Below are 22221 nucleotides of genomic sequence, written 5' to 3'. Positions count from 1 at the left end.
TTTATCCCACAAATGATTGTATGTGTTGATTATTGAAACTATCATTAAATGCTTCAAATACAATTCTTTAAAATTAAAATGTATTCCAAATAATTACATATTAATTTTGGAAAACTAGGAATTTATCATGTATACATTATTTTACAGTATTGTGGATTTTTTGTTGTTAGACAACTTTTTGTGAGCGAAATGTTTAATCGTGTGATCCTTTGTTCAGATCTGTTATAATTAATCGCATTTCGTGTAGGAAAAAGTGTTTGTCTAGTTTCAAAATGAATGATAAAAATGTAACAAATTTGCAAATTGTTCCTTGTTTGAGTCACTGCACTTTCAACAGGAGGAACGTTGTCGTTTTAAGATACTTTTTAATGTATTGTATGATTTAATGTACAGCAGATTAATGCATTAACAAGCTTTTCTGTCTAATTTTGGGAACAATAAACCGTTGACACTTATGCAATTGTACGATGATAAGAACAACTTACTATCAGATCCTCACTGAGTTGTAATATCAAGTGACTTGGAATCAAGTTAAACATCAACCTTTGATCTGTAGCTGGTTTGCCTGTTGAAAAGCCCTTCGACTCAAAGAGGTTAAAATGTACTTTAACACAGGTTTATGTATTGCCTTGAGGTCTGTGGAGAGACAGTATTTCACAGAGACATCTGTGGAGAAGTTTGCAGACAGACTTGAGAGGCCAGACTCGGATGGTTTGATGGTTTGGACAAAAGGACATGGTGTGAAGGGACAGCAACATTTATCTCTATATTACTCATTACCTCTGTTTGCAACATAGCTATTCTTTTTCCATCTGGACATAAATCTATAACTTCTGGGGTAAACCTTTGTAATGACGTGTCACACCAGGAGAGGGCGCAAACGCGCAGTACAACCTTTGGAAGAATAAGTAAGTTAGTAGTAAGAATAAGAGTTTCAGGTGATTTATCGTGTTCTCTTTTTTATTGATTTAAGGCGTCGCTTTCCATAAAGCTAACATACTTCTTTTGTACATTAGCGAGTGCTCATGGGAAATGTGGTCGACTTCAAATCGCATAGAATCGCTTTAAAAACAACATTCCACAAATAAGTAAGACAGAAAAAGAAGCAGGATGGTATCAAGTCACATGGTCACACCAACATTGTTACTATGAACGTCTGTGTCCTGCTTCAAGTGTCAAAGTGAGCTGGAAGAAGTTTTCCGTTTCAGCAAGGATTTGTTTCTGTAAAATAAACCCAACAGTTACAATTCTTGCAACAAGGACATAGAGGCAAATTCAGAGATCTCATCAGGGGGGTTATGTTAAGAAAACAAACGTGAAATGTATTAAAAAAAACATAGGCCAGTCTGATCACCAGTCTATTCACCTATCCATACACTTAAACCAAGCTTCAACCCCCCTTTAGAAGAAAAGCTCAACCCACGACCAGGATTGTTAAAACTTGGCCTGTAAATCAAACCACATCTCAGAGCACCTTAAAAAAAACATTGTACTTTTAATAACCAGACAATATAATAAAACCTCTTATCTTTTCTGCGTCTCTATTTATCGGTAAATATTATCTTTATTTGTTACTTTGTATTTTGGGTTTTTTCTTTCTTTCTTTCTTCTTTCTTTCATACATCTTTTTAACCCTACTTTAATTTTTTTTTTATATTTGTGTCGTTATTTGCACCTTCTGGATGACGCAATTTAAATTTCGTTGTACTATGTGCAATGAAAATAAAGAGATTCTGATTTTGATTCAATGTCTTTTTGGTTTAGGGTTTGTTTTACAGTTAAATTGAGGAAAGTTTATTAAAGTAGAATAAAAAATCAATAATTATATGCTTCCTAACATAATAGCAACTTTCTCTTTTCCCATTCTTGATTCATCTTGTTATTTTAAAAATGAATACATTAAGTATTATCAAACAAGCAGACAAGGCATTGCAAAAGGAACTCTCAGAAGGCCTGGAGAACATCAACAAAAGTTAGCTCCCAGGAAGTAATAATTGTGGTTCTACAACTTTACACTGTACCAAAGTTTTATGTGGCCACTAAAGATGTTCAAGATTCCCTCGTCAACAGCAAACACGTTCAACAGACAGGCCAACTCCTGCATACAAAAGTTGCTAGGCTTATCGCATTCTCTGAAACAGGGTTGTTCGGGGGAACTTTGCCGCAGCTGCCGATACAGTCCATCACAGCGTATATGCAGGAAAAGGCTAGATGAAGAGCCCGAGCTGGGGTGTAAGGCTGGATCAGATCACTGATGTAAGGAGGAGCCTGACCATTATTGGCTCTTAAAGTAAGAACCAGAATTTTAAAATTGATCCTGAAAGAAACTGGCAGCCAGTGAATAGTTTTAAGGATCGGAGAAATAGTCCAAACGAAGACACAAACACATGGATTATAAGCTCTGGATCATCTTGTGACAACATTTCCTAAGTCCTTCTCAGTTGAAGGAAACAGTTTCTGGTCAGTTTTCTGCAGTGTTGAACTAGAGACATGTCTTTGTCAAATAGAACGACCAGTTTTCTCAGGATCAGTTTGACAGACTGACCTAAGTAAGTAAGTAAGTAAGTAAGTAAGTCATTTTTATTTGTATAGCGCTTTTCCAGACCAGGGTCACAAAGCGCTTAAACAATCAAAACAATATTCAATAAAGTATATATTTTAAAGATCAAGATAAAACTGATAACATAACAGGAGTTCCAGTAAGTCACCCAAGTACTGACTCAACCCTGGAACCTTATCATCAAGCGCAATAACCAGAGTTTCAGTTTTGTCCACATTTAGCTGTAAAGTGTTTTCAATCAGCCATTGTTTGATTTCTAGCAAACAATTGACTGAGCTGTTCAGTCTCTGGGGCTCAGTTGGATCAAAAGAGCAGTAGAGATGGATGTCCTAATGTGGTAAGAAAAAGAAAAAAGCGATGAATGCAACTTTACAAATCTTTACTGGGTCTGAAAGTGGCAGAGCCAAGGATCGCCAAGGCCATTGGCAGGCTCCACACCTATGGTCCAATGAAACAAAGATAGAATGAAAGGCCATTGTTGTGAAAGAGGTGTCATAAGCGAACCAGGAGCTGTATTCAGTCAAGGCTGTATCACAAGGTTGGCAAGGAAGATGGACCACTTGTGAAGGAACACTTAAGAGACCCATCAGCTGGGCCGATCTGAGGAAGATGCCCCAGGTAGACTCAGCTTTTCTGCTCAGGGCAACCTATGACACCTAGCCATGTCATAGAAATCTCCACCAGTGGTTTTGCAAGAAGAGCTGTACCCTATGCAGTGCCTTAACTTCAGCCTGCAGCATTTGATGCAGGGTCGGTACAACTCCTAGAGCTGCAGGCAAGGGGCCAACAACCAATCATGCTGCAGGAGTCGGCAGGGAGACGTCCCTGTTACCACTTTACACCAAGAGTTGTTTAAGGTGAAGAGAGCAAAACTGAAAATAAATTTAATTAAAAATGAAATAAAAAAATAAAAAATGTGTTTCTTTTGTTAAGGTTTAGGGTAAAGGTCAGGGCTAGGGTAAGGATTAAGAATTAGGCTAGGGTTAAAGTGGGGAAAGCGGGTTCTGTTCCCACTATTTCCTGCACCACTCACTGGATTAAAAAGAAGGAAGAGGACATGGAGAGCCAAGCGATACTGGGCAAGGGTTAAGGTCAGAATGAAATAATTATTTAAAAATCCGTAGTTTCAAAAATAGACAGAAGTTTCAAAACAACACGTTTCCAAAAATGTAATACGTAAGTAATACACTTTTTTTGTGGTTAGAGTTAGGGGAGGTTGTTTTTTAACCGTGTTGATAAACATTTTAAATAGTGACAGCAGACCTCCTGTACTGTAGACTGCAAAGACCACAAGGTTTATTATTTAGGGTTTCAGTTACATATTTGCTAACTTAATTTATCTTTGATACACTAAAAAACAACATGTAACTACACAAGTGACACAAGCATGTACAGCCAAAATTGTGTGTGTCAGTTGATGTGTGCAACTGTAAGTCTCTCACTGAACTCCAGTGTGAAAATCTCCTTTTAGAACAAATATGACTCTAGTTACCATGTATGTTTCTGAACCGCTCAAGACTATTTCTGGGAAACATCGCCTCGGGTTTTACTAGTGAAGGTTCTTCCTCAGTACTCTTCACAGCTCAGATAAACATGTTTACTTCGTAGACCTTCCCCCTGTTCTCCCCTCATCTGGCTCCCCCTCCTCCTGTACTTCCTCAGGGTTCTCCACAGACTTGAGGATCAACAGCCTGTAACCTGAGTGCTGGACACATCATACCAGTTTGTATAATAACAAATAAACAACACTTTCAAGGTACCAAAAAAACGGACTGAATGAAAGTATACTAGTTAATGCTGTCAAACGCTGACATGTCACTTCAGAAAAGTCTGTATTCTGTAAATTAGTCATTAAGGCTTTATGTTACATGATCACTTCAGATTGATTAGATCTTTTAAACAGTTGTCATTAATCAAGTCGAGTGATTGTCGTTTATAATGACATCATGTAAATGTTAAACCTCTTGCATGGCATCTCAGTGTTTCCTTATACAATAGCATCTTTCTCATTTCCAAGTTCAGATTCATCTTTTCAACAATACGCTTAAAATGATTTCCTACTTTCTTTATTATAAAAGGTATACTTTCATTTTGCAGTGAGGGAACAATCACTATTATCTTGACCTTTAAAGTATATATTTTTTATTGAGTATTGTTTTGATTTTTTTAGCGCTTTGTGACCCTGGTCTGGAAAAGTGCTATATAAATACAAATGACTTACTTACTTACTTATTTGATTTATTAATACCACTAGTCAAATAGTTTGGACACCCCTGTGATTAGACAAATAACTCCCATGAATTTAAGTGAAACGTTAAGGTGCAAATTTGACAATGTTTTACATTTAAGACTATACAAATAAACAAATAAACAGATAGAAGCAATTCGTTTTAACATTTTTTCTAATTTATCCAACTCAATACTTTTGGTGGAAGAAAAAAAAATATTGACATAATATTGTCTTAAACGGCTTAAGTTTGATGATAAATAAGGAAACTAAGTTTATACTGGCAACTGCTCCATGACAATAAAAGCTGTAAAACAAGATGGCGCGGTGTCAGGTTTCAGAGCGGCTGGAGAGAGCTCGACTCCTCCTCGCTGGTATAAAGTCTCTCGGAGCCAGACTGACGGGAGATTAGCCGAGACTACTGAGGGAACAAGGGATTGTTCCGGGACAACATACGGTAACCATTTTTATTTTTATCCACCAACAAACCTCGCTGTTGCTTTGTGACGTTAAGAAAATACTCAGTTGAAGTTTGTCGAGTTGAAGTGAAGAGTGAACTCAACCTTTACTTCTTCTGCCGCGAGAAACTTTCGCACTTTACTAAAGGTGCTTTCGACGTTAAGGTTCACGTTAAAAGCAGAAAATGTGGACTTATTTTAACTTGAATTGTAACGTGAAACTGTTCTACACAAACTTGGAGAGCAACTTATGTTCGAAGGTAACTTTAGCATGTAGCTTACATGTATCTTACACGTTGCATCAGCAGGTTAATCCGGGGCGGGTCCTTAAAGTCTCAATGCATTAGCTTTTATGAATCTAAAGATAAAGCCTTAATTGACATTAAAATATATTAAATCTGAAGTTAAAGGGTGATGATGAAGCTATTGTCTTAGTTTTAAATCTTAAAAGTGTTCGTAAACCCCAGAAATCTAAATAAAGCCTTAAAATATGAATATTGAACAAAAACATAGACTTGTTAAGTGTAAATTCAATGACAATTGTCTGTCAAAGGACTTTGTATTCATGGTTGGAGTTGATCCTGGACATGATTTAAAATGGCATTAAAAGCCTTGAATTAGATCTAACCCTGATATATCACTATATGACTTCATCTGAAGCTCAAAGTCATGAGCACTATTTTCATGATATCACACTTGATTCCACCTTTAAACAAAAAAAGGCATTTCGATACAACCCTGCCTTGGATGTCCTTCTAAATTGTATTAATTTTACGTTCATTATAGAATCAAAGATGAGCAAGGATACGGCCGTCGACATGAAAGAGGTGGAGCTGAACGAGCTGGACCCAGAGAAGCAGCCGATGACCGGCGATGGTCAGGCGGCCTCTGGAGAAAAGAACGGCAGCGTCAAAGTGAAGGTTCCTGAAGATGAGGCGGCCTTCACTGGTTTGTCCAAGGAGGAGCTGATGAGGGTGGCAGGAACGACGGGGTATGTCTACTCAGCTGAAGCACTGTGTTATAGCGTACTTGAACGATGTTTTCCCTCACAGGTGGGTGCGGACTCGATGGGCACTTCTGGTGCTTTTCTGGTTGGGCTGGATCGGGATGCTGGCTGGAGCCATCGTCATCATCGTGCAGGCTCCTCGCTGCAAACCTCTGCCTGAGATGAAGTGGTGGAACGAGGGACCACTGTACCAGATTTCTGACGTGAACGCCTTCTCTGACGGACTCGAAGGTGATGTTGAATCTTAATTGGAAATATCCATTCAATCAGTATTCTTAGAAGTTATTCAATTCATTGAATTTAACTTGCCACAAGTTGAAAGAACGCTGAGATGGTAAATTGCCTACATTTACTCAAGTGCTGATTAAAAACTGCTGAGTTAGGAAATGCTGACGTCTCCAGGCGCTTCTTTATCTTAACTTGAAGAGGGAAAAGTCCAAAGTTGAGATCAGCACTGAAGTCTCCATTTTGTTTTAAAGCGAGACATTCGCTGGCTCGACTTCAGCGGACATCTTGTCCTACTGCTTTTCAGCAGAACTGTGCCTCTGGCCTCACGCTGCTTAGGGTGGAATTCCAATCGCACCATGTGACTCTGGCTTGTTTCCATGTGAACAGGCTCTTTCTCTCTGTCTCGCACAGGAAGGAGAAAAATGTCTCTTTGTTGTTAAAAGTCCCACAGAGACGTTTACTCATTGTTCTTCCCCGTTTGATCCGTAGGTGTGGAGTCCAAGCTGGACAGCATCAACCAGCTCAAAGTCAAAGGGCTTGTGCTCGGACCTTTTCACACTGTGCAAACAGACCAGCCCAATACACTGAACCTGAAGAGCATCGACCCCACCGAGGGCACGGAAGAGAACCTGAAGGCAGTGCTGAAGAAGGCTCATAAGAAGGGTGTGTGTTTACTCTGCAGTCTTCACATGACGACCTGACGTTTGAGAAAAGGCAGTGTCTGTCATGAGGAGTCCTATGACTCATTTACCATTCTCTTATTTTAATAAAATGTTAATTTATTTTAAAATGGTATAGTTATTCAAATGGCCATAATAAAGTCTAATTAAGCCAAGAGTAAAACAAATGTATATTATAAATGTATCCATTTGCTTTTTTTCATGCTTTGTAATAATGAACCTCATTTAATATCTGTTATTCTCAGGCATCTCTGTTGTTCTGGATTTGACCCCTAACTACAAGGGATCCTCTCCATGGTTCAGACCTGCCGACCTGCACAATGTGATGGAGAAAGTTAAGGTATAAAACTGAACCACTTCCATCTTCATCAGTCTCTTTCAGCCGCTCATTCCAGTTATTGTTCTTCTGCTCAGGAAGCTGCAGACTACTGGCTGAGTCTGGGCGTCGACGGCATCAAAGTCCAAAACCTTGCCGAGGCCACCAGAGCTGATGATTGGCCGAATCTTCTGAATGGTGTGCATGGCAACGACACCGAAGAGTCCAAGAAGTAATTGCACTTAAAAAAGATAACATCTGCATGTCCATTGAGAAGAATGAATTCAAACTTGACGTTGTGTGCCAGGCTGCTGATGGCAGTGTTGCAGGGTGCATCCGTTCTGGACGCTTCTCAGCTGGTCAACAATTCTGGAGCTGACCTGGTTCTTTCAGATCTTCTTGAAAACGAGACCAGTGGTAAGTTCTTCATCATCAATGATTATACTCTCAGTCAAGTCTATGTAGCTGACGTGTCTATTTCCAGGTTTGGAGCGCATCAAGGCGCTGGATGTCCTGCACCAGAATCAGAACCGCCTTGCTTGGGGTCTCGGTGCTGCCAACTACAATCACATGTCCGTCTCTCAGGGTCTCATCCGACTGTACCAGATGCTGCTCTTCACCATGCCTGGAACACCTGTGTTTACTTACGGAGATGAAATTGGCCTCCAGAAGCAGGTCAGTTGGAGTCTGATTGGGGAGTGTAACGATAAAATACAATTGCAGTTACACTATATTACTCGTAGTAATGTTTGAGTACTTGACGTTGCAAAATTTAGATTAAGTTTTCCTTTGTTTTGAAACTAAATTATTTCCAAAGATCAGATTAAAAGGCTGCCAGGGTCAACTGTATCCTCTTGTCCTCGGTCACTGTTAAGATCTCGCAGCATTTCTTGTTCCTTTAGCAGCAGAGGACGTAATGACTGCTGCCATCTAGCGTCTGGAGGTTCAATTGCAACACAAAAATGGAAAGCTTCTGAATTGCAAGTTAATTTATAATTGAAAAAAAAAATCTTATTTGATACAGATTGTAATATAAGCCATACTAGAACAATGACTTAAATAGGATTTAAAAGCCCAAAAAAAAAATAAAAAAATGTTTAAACGGTGCTGTTTAATGTTCTTAAAATATTGCGACTAAGGGATTGCTGCTTAAATGTCTTAATGATAACCTTTGACCTCAATAGGGAGCGGACTCCCCCAAGATGCCATGGGACTATGATCAGCCGCCTGAAAATGGGGAAGCTGCCAATAAAACTGCTGATGTAAGATGACTTATTATTTTTTACCAGGGTGTTGCTGAATGACTAAAGTGTGTGTCTGCAGGATCTACGCGAGGCATACGTTTCCAACAGGAAGTGGTTCAAGTCTCTGAGTGACTTCCGGGGAAAAGAGCGTTCCCTGCTCTACGGAGACTATTACTCGCTCTACTCCGGCTCTACTTCTATGGCATTCCTCCGTGAGTGGGACCAGAGCGAGAGGTACATCACTGCTGCCAACTGGGGCGCCGCACCAGTAACGTTCAAGTTCACTTCTCCAGGTGAGTTGTGTTGCATTGAAAAATATTTAAAATCAGACGGTCGACTAAAACATGTCTGTCCACAGACAACGTTATTCTACCAGAGGTTGCCATGGTGGCCCTGTCCACCGACCCGACGTTAAAGGAGGACATGGAAGTCACCCTGAGTGAGCTCACTCTGGACGCCCAACAGGCGGTCCTTCTCAAGTTCCCGTACGTCGCCTAAAGGAGGGCCTCGTTCAGAGCTCACACAAGTCGTTTTGCCACTTTTATCTAAACCTTTTCAGATTTTGGTAAACATTCCAAGTTTTTAAGATTTTTTTTTTTTTCTTTTAAAACCTATTTTCCATGTAGGCTTCTTAACTTTGTTTGAAAGAAAAGGTTGGCATGTAAGAATAAACGGGTGAGCTCTGACTCTTTTCTCTTGTGCTCATTGTTAGACTTTTCAAATTCTCAAAATGATTTTTGAAGACTCGATACCAATTACAAAATGAAGGTAATGAAATGATGGCCTCAAAGGAATCTAGACCAGTTAGTTAGACCCGTTAAATGTCACCATTATATTCGCGGACCTCCAGATTAAAACTTTAAAAAAAAATCAGTTTGTCGTTTTTACTAGTTTACAGTTTTGTTTTTAAAGTAAATGTGACTGAAGTGTCTTCATGTGTAAAGAGTCACAAGTTATTGTTTTTTCAGAAAAAAATCTCTTTAACAAATTCCTTTTATTAGTCTTATGAATAATTAAATGAATATAAAATTGATACCTTTTTATTTCTTTAAAAGTTGCATTTTTTTTTTATAGTCTGAAGCATTAGCAGAACTGAAACCAGTGTAAATTCAATGAGAATTGTCAGTCGGACACAGGTACGTTATGGTCTGGCAACGTACACGAGGCAAGCTGTAATTTGTGCATTGAATTCTAGTTTATGTTTAAAAACTTCAAAAAATTGTCCCCAAAAAGATGCAACTAATGATCAACTAATAAAGTTTTTTAATGTTGGTCTGAAATTAAATTGAAAAAAATACTATTAAAGGACTTGAATTGACTTTACAAAGGCTGTAGGAACCCTGAGGACACGTGGAGTCTTGATGTAAGAGTGAAACGTGCAGGATATTTTTAGGTGTCATTTGGCTCTGGTAAATGTGTCGCAGGTGTCAGAACACATCCACTGGCACATGAGACATGAAACCTACACTAACACACACTTGTTTTTTTTTTTTTAATCCAAGTTCACTTGGTACGTATTTCTCAGCTTGTCGCTACAAGGATTGAAATAGAACAAGAAACATGGGAAATTTGTATGTAACACATTTATAAAACTATTCATAGCAAATCTTTATTCTTAATCTAAATTTGGAAAAAAAATGGTTACAGAAGGAGAAATTCTTAGTGTTTTATAACCTTTAGGTCGACCACATTGCCATGGCCTTTGAGCAACTCATCATCATCCTCTTCAGCACTCAAAAGTGATGACTCTCAGTGGAACACACTCTCGGTGGTTAAAAAGGTGACAGCGGGGTGACTAACGACTGAAACTATTGTCTCACCCACACACTTTTGTTTTTAAAAATGTGAAACTTCAGCTTCTGTTGGCTCCGAGAGTTGTTAATGAAGTCATCAGCACACAAGTTATAAACCCGGCTCTTGAACAGTTCTTAGGCCACGTTTTTGCATCACTTTTCTATTGTATCACTTATTTCTGTAGGTTTGTGAGCTCTTCGGTTACATTTCTGAAGGTTTTCATTCTCATATCATGAAATTAATAATAAAAAAAAGTGACTTGCATTTTAAATAATAAGCAAAATAACATTTAAATACTAACTACTTTTCTCCATCTGATGCACGTTATAAAGTAAAAGGTGCTTTAATATAATTTCATATTTATTATATTATAAAACCAGAGTAAAGTTCCTGAATTACATTTTATTTAATCTTATTTTATTTGAAGATCCTCAAAATGTTTTTCAACTTTCTTTTGATTTATCTTGACAAACACTTATAGACAGAATATTTTGTTATGTACTGTTTAACTAGTAGAGTTAACTTTCATCAGTTTTATAGTTTTACTCAAATCCAGTCAAAGAGCTGCGTGAGTGCAGTCAAGTATGATGTGTATGATAGAAACAAATAACTTGCATCACTTGGGTGAGACACAATTAAGAGTATTAAAAATATAAACAATATTTTGTGACGTCAGAAAAATAATTCATTGTCAGATTTCCTTTTATTTAAAAATCTTCATTTACATTTAAAATATTTTCTTTTTGTTTCTGCTCCTCTGGTTACACACAGACCAAACAAACAATACGTTGTACTTACTTTTAACAAACTTTCTGCTTTGTTTACGGAGCTTTTCCCCCCAACGTTTAATATTATTTTTTGTTAAAAATAATCCTTTAAAAAAGTTTTAAAGAATATCTGCTTCTACTTAATGTTCCCGTCACATGAAAAGCTCATTGTCTGTGTCCCTTCTTTCTTTTCGCTCAAGGGCCTCTCACAACGCTATAATGAGGCCCCTCAGGGAATACAATTGTTGACCCCTGAACAACTGAACTTTGGTTTTGAATTTTCAATCTGAACCTCGATCCTTCACTCACCTGTGAACAAGACCTTGAGATTCATTTATTTACCAAAGGAAATCCTAATAGCTCAATAAATTGATATTTATTGAAACTTTTCTAAACTATATTCTCCATTTGGCTTTAGAGGTTTTGTTTTGAGGACTTTGTAATTTTTGTGATCATTTATGGCTCCTTCAAAATAAACATTTTGGAAAGAAATGTGCTTTTATGTGAGATTAAAAAAATATAAAAGTAAAATAAATACAATAAATCCAAATTCTTGAACTTCTATGTTGTTGTTTTACTTCTTTATTTTTTGCCTGACGGCCCCTCACTACAGCCACTTTATCCAATGTGGCCCCTGAGGAAAAGTATGTGCGCATCACTGCATTACAAGAAAAGGATGAGGTTTGGATTAGCAGAGAAGAGAAGATGAAGAAGAGAAGAGTGGCGGAGATAAAGATAGATGTCAGGAGGGAGATCCGTCAGCGTTGTTTCCTCAGGATGTGGTTACCATAACCAACACACACTCTGACACCTGCGAGTGTGTGTGTGTGAGAACATCTGAAAGGAGGAAAGAATAGACTGGTTCAGCTCGACAGTGAGTCAATAAAAGTTGCGGAGACATGTGGAGAATCACAAATCGTCAAGAAGAAAACAACAGAGCAAAGTATGTCAACCTTTTTTTTCCCTCCATTCTTTCTCTAAATCTTCTGCGTTCTTAAACCTAATCTTGCTCTTGAGTCAGTTTTCGTGGCTAAACATCAGGATATGTTTCAAGGATAATGAGTCAGGCCGACATGACTCATGTTCACCGAGAAGTGGAACTGAAATAGTTTTAAAAGACGCTTCAATGTTGACGACTTTTTCATTTTCATTCAGTTCCACTCTCTGTTCATGACTCTAGAGTTACATCTTGTAGCTTCTCAAGTTGGTTTAGAGAACGAAAAAACCTCCAGTTTATACATCATATTAGATGAGATTAAATAAACTTTATACATATATATATATATATATATATATATATATATATATATATATATATATATATAATATAAATATTTTTAAAAAAGCGTAAACGTTCTTAGAACATTTACTAAAAATTCTAGAAAATTATAATTTATCATATTATCAAAGAGATTAAAGAGAGAAGCTTTTTCCAGCTCAAGAAAAAAAGAAGGAATATTAGTTTTATTTGGACCATAAAATATTTGCATTTAAACGTATCATTTCTGTTGCCGAGATAATAGGGTTTCATTTTAGCTCGACAGGTGTTTAGAAATGAACCTTTGGTTCTTAAAAACACTTAACGTGTTCAGTTTATTGTTAATGCTTGTGTTTGTTGTTTATTTTATTCTGACAAATAGGTTGAAGTAAATCATTTTAATTGATTTATTTGTTTCAATCTCATCTTGTCCTTTATTATTGTTTGAATAAAGGTTGTTTTTTTAAACAAATTGTACACTTAAAATAATGCATCCCTTTATTAACTAAAATCTTACTTCTATAAATAATACACATACAATTATAGAATATTAACTTTTATTAAATAGGTTAAAGCTGATCAGACGAGACACTGAAAAGGAGAGAAAAAGCAAATGTCTTCCTCATATCTATTCTATCTATCTATTCTATTTCACTGACATTATCATTTACTTCAAGTTTAATGTTATTTTTGTTATTTATCTGCGTCATATAAACATTATTTTTATCATGTGATCAGTTATGACCACCCAATGATCATGGAAGTACTGTGACACATATTGTGTAGAAAAACAGATGTATGTATAATATACATTTTAATTTCCTCATCTTGTTTGTTGATGATGTTTAATGTGCCATGTAATGGACTGGTGGTCTTTTTGAGGTGTCCCCTGCCTGAAACCTCAAGTTCTGTAGAGCCATCTTAAAAAACATTATTACGCCATAAGGCAGAGCAGGTACTGTAAATAATTACATTAAGCACATATTTAATAAAGAAATATAAAAGCAAAACATACTTTTAAATTTATTTCCTGTGCCACTTAATCCCTTACGGGGATCCTGGGGTCTGGGGGCTCACAGTCACAGGAAGGTCACAAGTTGGCTTTCTCCAACCAGAAAGTGAACCAGCAACCTCTTGCTGTGAGGCAATGGCGCTCACAACTGCACCACCGTGCGCCCTGCAAAAAACATTTATTAATAATAATTTCTAATTTATATAGATTCTGATCATTTGGAGGTACATAAAAAATAGAAAAGTTGAGCTGGATATGAAATATTCAATTTATCTTGACCTAATGGGGGCCTCATGTGACGATAAAGACAAAGTTAAAGATGTGTTGTGATCATCTTGCAGAAGACAATGTATGACTTCATGAGTGTTTGCTTCCTCTGAAGGTTTCCTGGTTGAGCACATGATGGAGGACGCCTTATCTTCTCACAACCCATATCTGCTGCTCCCGACTCAGAGTCCGGACTTGGGCTACCTTCTTGCTCAGCAGGAGACCATGGATCAACTCAGGAGTGGAGCCGAGGAAAACTCGACAGTCTTGAGAGACTCGAGCGGCAGCAGGAGAGGGGTGCTCAGTGGGGGGGGAGAGTACCTGACCCCTGACGTTCCTGTGGAAAACATCTGCCTGGACTCCTGGTGCAATAAAGGCGGGAGGTTCTGGGACCTCGGCTTTAAATCTGGGGATGTGTCGTACAATGACGCAGAAAGCAACTATTCTCAAATTAGCTGTCAATCGAACACGTCATTCTTCACAGAGGCCACCCGCCAAAATAAAAGTCTGCAGAGAAGTCCGGGATTCAACAGCCCGGTGGAATCCAGAGGGTGGATGGATCACTTTTGTGGCTCGGGTCAGGGCGATCCAGCACTCTGGTTTGGGCTCATGCCGTCCAGAGAGGGTCCATGGCAGGAACCCATCACCCAGAAATTGGACTCTTTCTCTGAAGCATTCCTGTCCCAGCGCAGGGGGGGGTTCTCTCTGCATCCAGGGGCCAATCCCTCTAGACCCCAGTGGAGGGTCGGCAGGGCTGAAGCTAGAACCAGCTGTGTTCTTGACTCGTCCTCCTCCCCCTCTCCCACCCTCCCCTCTCCACCGGCTCACCTCATGTCATACGTCCTGAGTCCTCCACCCACACCGCTCACTCCCCCCTCCCTCTCCCCGCCTAACCTGGGCTCACCTGTGGGGACCCCCTCGCAGGCTGCAGACACATTCTTGTTTTTCCCCTCTCATCGGCCGCCACTCACCCGACCCTGTGGGCGGAAGGATCCAGTTCTGGAGTATGGAAACTCAAGTTATTGTGAGTTCATGATCATCTTTATCACATTTATTTATTATCATTTACAATAAATGTGACACTGACTAACTAGTGATGTTGCACCAACGTCTTATTATTGTTTCCATTTATCAAATATTGTAAGATTCCATGAAAAATATTCTGACAGTAGATTTAACTTTAACTTATGTTAACTTGTTTTTTTCCTTTTAGTTTTAATATATATTTTTACATCTTTTAAAATACATATGTATTATATCTAGTAAAATAACCCTAATATTTTGTCCATCTATTTTACTTTATTTAATAAATATTTAAATAAATACATATGAAAAATAACTTGAATGATATAATTGTTAAAGTCAGTTTATGTGTACAAATATTCTTAAATACATGAATACATTGAGCAAGATATTGAAGTATATCAGTGTCATCAGGATGTTGAATTATTAAACTTCACATTTAATTTTTTTTTTTTTTTTTTAACTTAAATGTTGTTTATTTGAACATTGAATTATTTTTGATTCACTCAATAATATTTATATTGAAAGTTTGAATTAGTTTTTTGTTAATAATTCGAATATTTTGAAAATAAATACATTTATTTTTATTTTTTGATTCGAATTCCAGTAATAATAATCTAAAATATTTTTTTTGTACATTGTTATATTATCATCTGCATGTTGCAGGATTGGCTGAGAGTTTAAAAGTAACTTATTTTGAATAAGAAAAGATTTTGATTAGAAAATCAGTTTTTAAATAATTGGAATTAAATATAAAATTCTATGTATAAAAAAATAATAATTTAGAAAATATTTAATTTTGAAAATTTCAATTATTTAAAAAAGTTAATAAACATTAATAAAAATCTATTAATAAGCATTATAATATATATAGAAATTAAATGCTTGAACAATATATATTCTAAAGGTACTGATATACTTCCATTGTAAGACAGTCTAACACATTATATACTTTATTGAGTATTGTTTTGATTGTTTAAGCACTTTGTGACCCTGGTCTAGAAAAGCGCTCTACAAATAAAAATGACTTACTTACTTACTTACTTACATTGATTGAACAATATGAGCCAAACATAAAAATAAAGGGCAGATTTTTATCGACACTCACATCCAAATGTCACGTACATGAAGGAAGAACCACAATGGTTGACTGTTCGCATCTATTTCCACGACGTGACTCACTTACTGTAACCGTCGCATAGTTCAGGTTATTACGTGAAGCTGAACCAAATGTCAAAATGTTCTCAGTCAAATATACAGTTGAAACCTGCGTACTCATAATAGTTTCTCACAAGCTTCAGTCCATTTGTTTTGGTTGTTTTCCTGCTTTTTATACAAATGATTATGGAGATTTTTAGATCATTCAGTGAGAAAATATCTATTCATAAATGTCAAAATAATGTTTGCATTAACCATTACCTTGTTATCTAATATATGAAGTTTTAGGAATAATTTTAACATTTAAATCAATGTAAACTTATTGATTATCCTGTGATTAAAATTATGTTCTGAATCGTTTTCCTCCTATGAGAGCTGTCGTATGTCTGAGCACAGTGGACAATAATAAGTCGTTCAAACATGGCTCCTCACTGGTCGCTGCTGTAAAACAATTAAACAATATCTTCCCAATTTATTTTCTGAAAATAAGTGACACTTGAAAACATGTTCAAGTCATCCTAATAAGTTCATAGATTTAATAGTAAATGAATTAGAATTAGTTGGAAGAAGTTGAATGTTGTATTCAGAATCAAAATAATTTAAATATTTACAGGCTACAACTTGAAATAGAAAAAAGGATGACAAAATAAATATAAACTTAACCCTTTTGTTATCTCCGGGTCAAAGTGAACGACCTCCTACAACTGTATTTCTGGAAGCCATGGAGGTCGTTTACCTTGACCCAGAGACAACACAAGGGATACCACAAACCCCTTTTTTTCGGGCCTTCGGGTCACCTTGACCCAGAGATAACACAAGGGTAAAAAAAAGAAAAAAAAGTACATGTAAATAGATGTAGATATACAATATTAAAATAAGGTAATAAATACAACGTAGAAGTAAAGTCTTAGGTCTTAAGACATACATTTTATAAATCGTCACAAACACACACACACACACACACACACACACACACACACACACACACACACACACACACACACACACAGACACACACACACACACACACACACACACACACACACGCACACACACACACACGCACACACACACACACACACGCACACACACACACACACACACACACACACACACACACACACACACACACACACACACACACACACACACACACACACACACACACACACACACACACACACACACACACACACACACACACACACTCAGCAGGGGTTTGATTCTTGTTCTTACTGTTTTTTTCCCTCCAGCTCTGTCTGACCTTCATTCACCTGAGAATCAGCTCTTCCTCTCACCGTCCGTTCATCCCTCGTGTTCTCTTCCTGCTCCTCAGTACGACCCAGCTGGACTCATCAGAACTCACAAACGTGGACACAAACGAAACAATGTCCTCCAGTCGCAGGTGACTTAGCAACACATTCCATGAGTGTCTAACCTTCATCACGAGGCACCAGAATTTGATCGTTGTTAAATAAAAACATAAAACATTAATAAAACCTTATATACTGGGACTGTTGTGAGGAGCTGTTGTGCAAAATGGACAAAATGACAACGAATATGTGGTTTTATATACAATAAAAACTTATAAGATAAGATATTCCCTCATTCGTCCCACAGTGGCATAGCAACAAGTTAAAGAGAATAGTAAAAAATAAGTATACCAGGCATGTATTGAAAATAATAATAATTATACAATTAAAAAAGTGAGAAATAATAAAATAAAAACGATGATGATAAGAAACTGTTTCAAAACAAAACAGTAGTAGTACAATAAAATACATTTAAAAAAAAAAAGATCTCAACGTGCAGTATGGATGAAAATACCTGATAATGGACAAACGTAAGCTCAATTAAAGTAGCATTTATATGTATATAGTGATAATATTATATTCATATGAAAATAGCTTTTCGTTTTTTTTAAATAACTGAAACAAGTAGATTCAGTAGGGTCAAACTAGTAGTCAATAATGACTGGCAATGAGATGAAATTGTTACTTTTAACCTTTATAAACTCTTCCCCAAACTGTTTCTTTGTTATACGTTAAATATGAGGGCTGCATGAATACAGTCTAAGGGCTGCATTAATGTGTTTTGATAAATCTCAATAGATGTCAATTGTAATAGAACATTCAATTCTCATGTTCAGCTTCAAACAAAATAACTTTAAAAAATGTTTTATGTCCAAACAGGAGCCACCTTTTGATGTCACAGGAGTTCCCTTTGCCAGCATTCTTCACTCTTGTGACAGACCGTCTAGAGTCCACTACACTCCAAGACCAATGTTAAATCCAGCTCGACAAGGGCCCGGCCTTTTCTCCTCCATCTGCCCACAGCCAGGAGTGGACCAGTGGGAGGGAAGGGGGGAGGAAGAGGGGGAGAGGTGGATTGTGTGAGTTTTGAAATGTTATATTCATATGTATAATCCTTTACATCATTCTTCTTCTACTTGTCTTAGCAGCATCAACGTGGGTGATGAGTTCCAGGCCAAACTCCCAGCATGCTCGAAGGATAGTGCTGTGACGTCACGACTCAAGGAGCCATCCAGAGAAGATCTACTCTGGAGACCCCACCTGGACCTGGAGGGGAACAGCGCTTTAAAAAATCATGGTTTACATTTCATTCTATTTCATCTCAAGTACGTGGTATAAACGTGACAAGAAGTTTATCCTTTTTATTTCTCTCTTTCTCTCTGTGCGTGTTTGTAGCTGAGAAGCTGTTGTTGATGTGCAGTTCTAGTTGTCTACCAGGAGGTGGCAGTAACACCGAACTGGCGCTGCACTGCATGCACTGCTGTAAAGGTGACGTCATGGTGAGCGACAGCTTCTTCATTTAGTTTGTGTATTTCACCACATATATTATTTTATATTTTTCCTGAGTCATTTTTGAGTAAAAACCCTGTAATAGCGACTTAAAATCACTTATAAATATATATTATGCAGTATGGTAATTAATTTAGTCATTGTTTGGTTTCATTCTGTTTTATCTTCAAAACACATCAATAAATATGTGAGATAATTTTTAATTTTATCAAAGGTACAATTTTATGGAACAAGACTTAACATTTAAATATTTTTTTTCAAGTGTCTTTTTTGTAAGTAAGTAAGTAAGTAATGGTTATTTCTAGAGCGCTTTTCTAGACCAGGGTCACAAAGTGCTTTAACAATCAAAAACAATACACAGTTAAAATATATACTTAGACGTACAAGATACATAAGACAGACACAGGAGTCCCAGAAAACCAGGGAAAAACCTGCCTAAATAAAAACGTCTTAAAATGTTTCTTGAAGGAGTCAGTAGACTCCATAAAACACAGAGGGAGAGGAAGATTGTTCCAAAGGAAGGATTTCTCTCCTCTGAACTGTGTGCGAGGAACCATCAATAGATTCTGATCCACAGACCTCAGAGCCCGAGCTGGGGTGTAAGGCTGGATCAGATCACTGATGTAAAGAGGAGCCCCTGACCATGAATAGATCTGGAAGTAAGAACCAGAATTTTAAAATTGATCCTGAAAGAAACTGGCAGAGTTTTAAGGATTGGAGAAATGTGAGTTCTTCTACTAGAGCGGGTCAAAATTCTCGCAGCAGAGTTTTGTAATACCTGTAGGCGAGACAGCTCCTTCTCGTTTAGACACAAAAATAAACTGTTACAATAGTCTAAACGAGAAGACACAAACGCATGGATTATAAAATCAAGATTGTGTTTTGACATCGTTTTAGTTTCATTTCAAGTTTAGAGATTTTTCTCAGTTGAAGGAAACTGTTTCTGGTCAGTTTTCTGCAGTGTTGAACTAGAGACATGTCTTTGTCAAACAACACCCAGGTTTCTCAGGCTCAGTTTGACAGACTGGCCTAAGTCACCCAAGTACTGACTCAGTTACGGCAACTACGGCTGTTCTTGTTATTTATTCGAGCATGTCATGTTACTAAAACTCAATTTATCCTTTTAATATATATTTTAAAAGGCTCTTTTATTTGTTTTACTATCCATTATTGTTCTATATCATGCAGTATCATAATCAATTAACTGTTGTATTATTTAATTTTTCATTTTCAACCATAAATCTTCAAACTAACAACATGCTTATTAAAATGTAGTTCCCATCAATAATATCATTGTATTGTATATAGGAAGTTATTATAGGAATAGGTATTTGTTGAAGTATCTTTTCAAATCTGTGAGATAAAAGTAGCACTTTAATGTTTTTAAATGTACATAAGAACATATAGTGTTCAAACACAAATACAACTCTAAATTCAACTGCTGCTCTCGACTCAACTTTGATATACATTTTAAAGGTTTGAACACTGTAAATGCTGCTTACTGCTTTAATGACATACTGCTTTAATGACATACTACATGCTGTGGTTCTTTAATTTCACCCAAGATGACCCTGGAGATGTTGATGTTCACTTTACCTTCACCATCAGGAGACTACCACTACTCAGGTGCATACTTTTTTTCCATTATTTATTTTGATATATATTTTATTTTAAGTTCATGCTCCTGTTGACTAGTCTTTTTCCGGCCACTCTACAATAGCTTGAACATGATATACAGTAGACATACATGATTCTTCCTCCTCTCTTCAGGCAGTGATGTTTGGACAGAAGTGGAGAAAAAATGTTTCAGTTCGTCTCTGAGGATTTATGGGAAAGATTTCTCATTCATTCAGAAGTCGGTAAGAGACAGTTTGATGTTGTGATAATTAACTCAATCGACCTCTTCACTGAGTTCTATGTGTTTGACGCAGATAAAAAGTAAAAGTGTGTCTCAGTGCGTGGAGTTCTACTATCTGAGCGTCAAACCGCAGCAGAAGAGACAGAAACTAGAGAAGGAGAGTCGCAGAGCAGCAGAAACATCACTGATGATCAAACATGTAAGAGAACTTCATCGTTACTTTTATTGTTTTTTGGCGCTCCATCAGCTTCTTATTTTCATTATTGAAAAAATAACTTTTGCCTTTAAACCTTTTGTACAATATCACAAGTCAAATGAAAACAGTATGTTGTTAAATGTATATTCTATATAGCTTTTACATTGTTTTATATATATTATTTTATATTTACATATTATTTGTTTTTGTTTTAGTGACTTTTATTTATTTGAAGAGTATTTGAAGAAAAGTGTTTTAATATCAGATTAAAAAGTTGAAATGAAATCATATCTTTTATCATATTTAGCTTGATTTCATTAGATTTTGGGCTATATTATTTTTTCTTTTTTGTTTTGTTCAACCCTTAAATACTGTAAAATGTTTTCCTATCTGATGGCAAACAAATTCAAAGTATCTATTAGTATAATGGCAGATTGCTCATTTTCACTTCATCAATTGGAGACCTGTGTCAATCGAAAGCATCAAAGAAAGAATCCATTTCTATTTCCTCTCAAGGGTCCATTTGCTGGTCAGTTAGCAAACACCACTTTTGAACCAGAGCTCGTCCCTCCTGGTCCCCAACTGACCAGTTTCTACCCCTGCAAGCTGTGTGGGAAGTGAGTACAACTTTGTGATCTCACTTCCTGTTCATCAACTAGTGTTTAATATTTAAAAAAAAAAAAAAAATTTATGCACATGTTTTACCAGAATGTTCTACAAGATCAAGTCTCGTAACGCTCACATGAAGATCCACCGTCAGCCGCAGGAGGACTTGTCTGACCTTCGACCTCCACGGCTAGCTAGCGGTCTTCTCCTAGGACACTCCTCGCTGAGCAGGTCCGCGACCACATTCCTGCCTTCCGGCTACATGCCATACCCCTCTGCAGAACTTTCTGGTGCACAATTCTTGAACTTGGAAAATGTAAGTTCCAATGAAAAACTCATTCAATTGCACCCCAAGAACAGAGATCTGGTCCTTCACCAGGACTGGAAGTCAGAGGGACTGGACCCCATTACTTTTTACTGCAGCCCAGAAGGAAGGAATGCTGCTGGAGCAGCAGAGGAAGAACCAGTCAGCTGGCAGTTGTAGTTGTAGACTTCCAACACATGTTTTTAGTTACAGAACATTTTTGAAGAGAGTTGTGCTGCATAGCAGAAGACTTGACTTTATTAAAAGGGTTTCTTTCTCACGTGACATGAACTGTTAAATAAAAAGATATAATAATAACGAGAAAACAAAAACCGAAAGTAGTATTTAGTGTAACCAGTGTATGTTGCTATGACTGTCTTCAAAACATGTTAACATTTGTATGTTAAGTCATTAAAAATTGATTTTGATTTTTTTAA

The 22221-nt window shown here is 37.0% G+C and overlaps 2 protein-coding genes across 3 annotated transcripts; both read left to right on the top strand.

The window, feature by feature from the left end:
• Positions 1-5121: 5121 nt before the first annotated feature.
• Positions 5122-9405, top strand: slc3a2a (solute carrier family 3 member 2a). Of its 2 annotated transcripts, none has more exons than XM_087789983.1 (11): positions 5122-5244; positions 6032-6236; positions 6298-6482; positions 6969-7142; positions 7405-7499; positions 7574-7707; positions 7783-7892; positions 7960-8150; positions 8660-8737; positions 8799-9012; positions 9078-9405. In XM_087789983.1, the coding sequence occupies exons 2-11, from the start codon at positions 6040-6042 to the stop codon at positions 9215-9217; spliced, it is 1518 nt and encodes a 505-aa protein (XP_087646109.1). In that variant the 5' UTR covers positions 5122-5244; positions 6032-6039; the 3' UTR covers positions 9218-9405. The 2 variants fall into 2 exon arrangements, with proteins under 2 accessions (XP_087646109.1, XP_087646108.1); XM_087789982.1 differs by lacking the exon at positions 5122-5244 and adding an exon at positions 5354-5505.
• A 2750-nt stretch (positions 9406-12155) lies between these two features.
• Positions 12156-22221, top strand: LOC148082724 (uncharacterized). The gene is made up of 11 exons (XM_087788277.1): positions 12156-12223; positions 13933-14841; positions 17252-17403; positions 18191-18390; positions 18457-18608; positions 18707-18810; positions 20386-20446; positions 20591-20679; positions 20752-20877; positions 21391-21491; positions 21583-22221. Exons 2-11 carry the CDS (start codon positions 13950-13952, stop codon positions 21962-21964), a joined length of 2259 nt encoding a protein of 752 aa, XP_087644403.1. The 5' UTR covers positions 12156-12223; positions 13933-13949; the 3' UTR covers positions 21965-22221.

The sequence above is a fragment of the Callionymus lyra genome, chromosome 4 (genome assembly GCF_982586985.1).
Source record: "Callionymus lyra chromosome 4, fCalLyr1.hap1.1, whole genome shotgun sequence".
Classification (NCBI taxonomy): Eukaryota; Metazoa; Chordata; class Actinopteri; order Syngnathiformes; family Callionymidae; genus Callionymus; species Callionymus lyra.
This window is presented reverse-complemented; position numbering and strand designations above follow the sequence as displayed.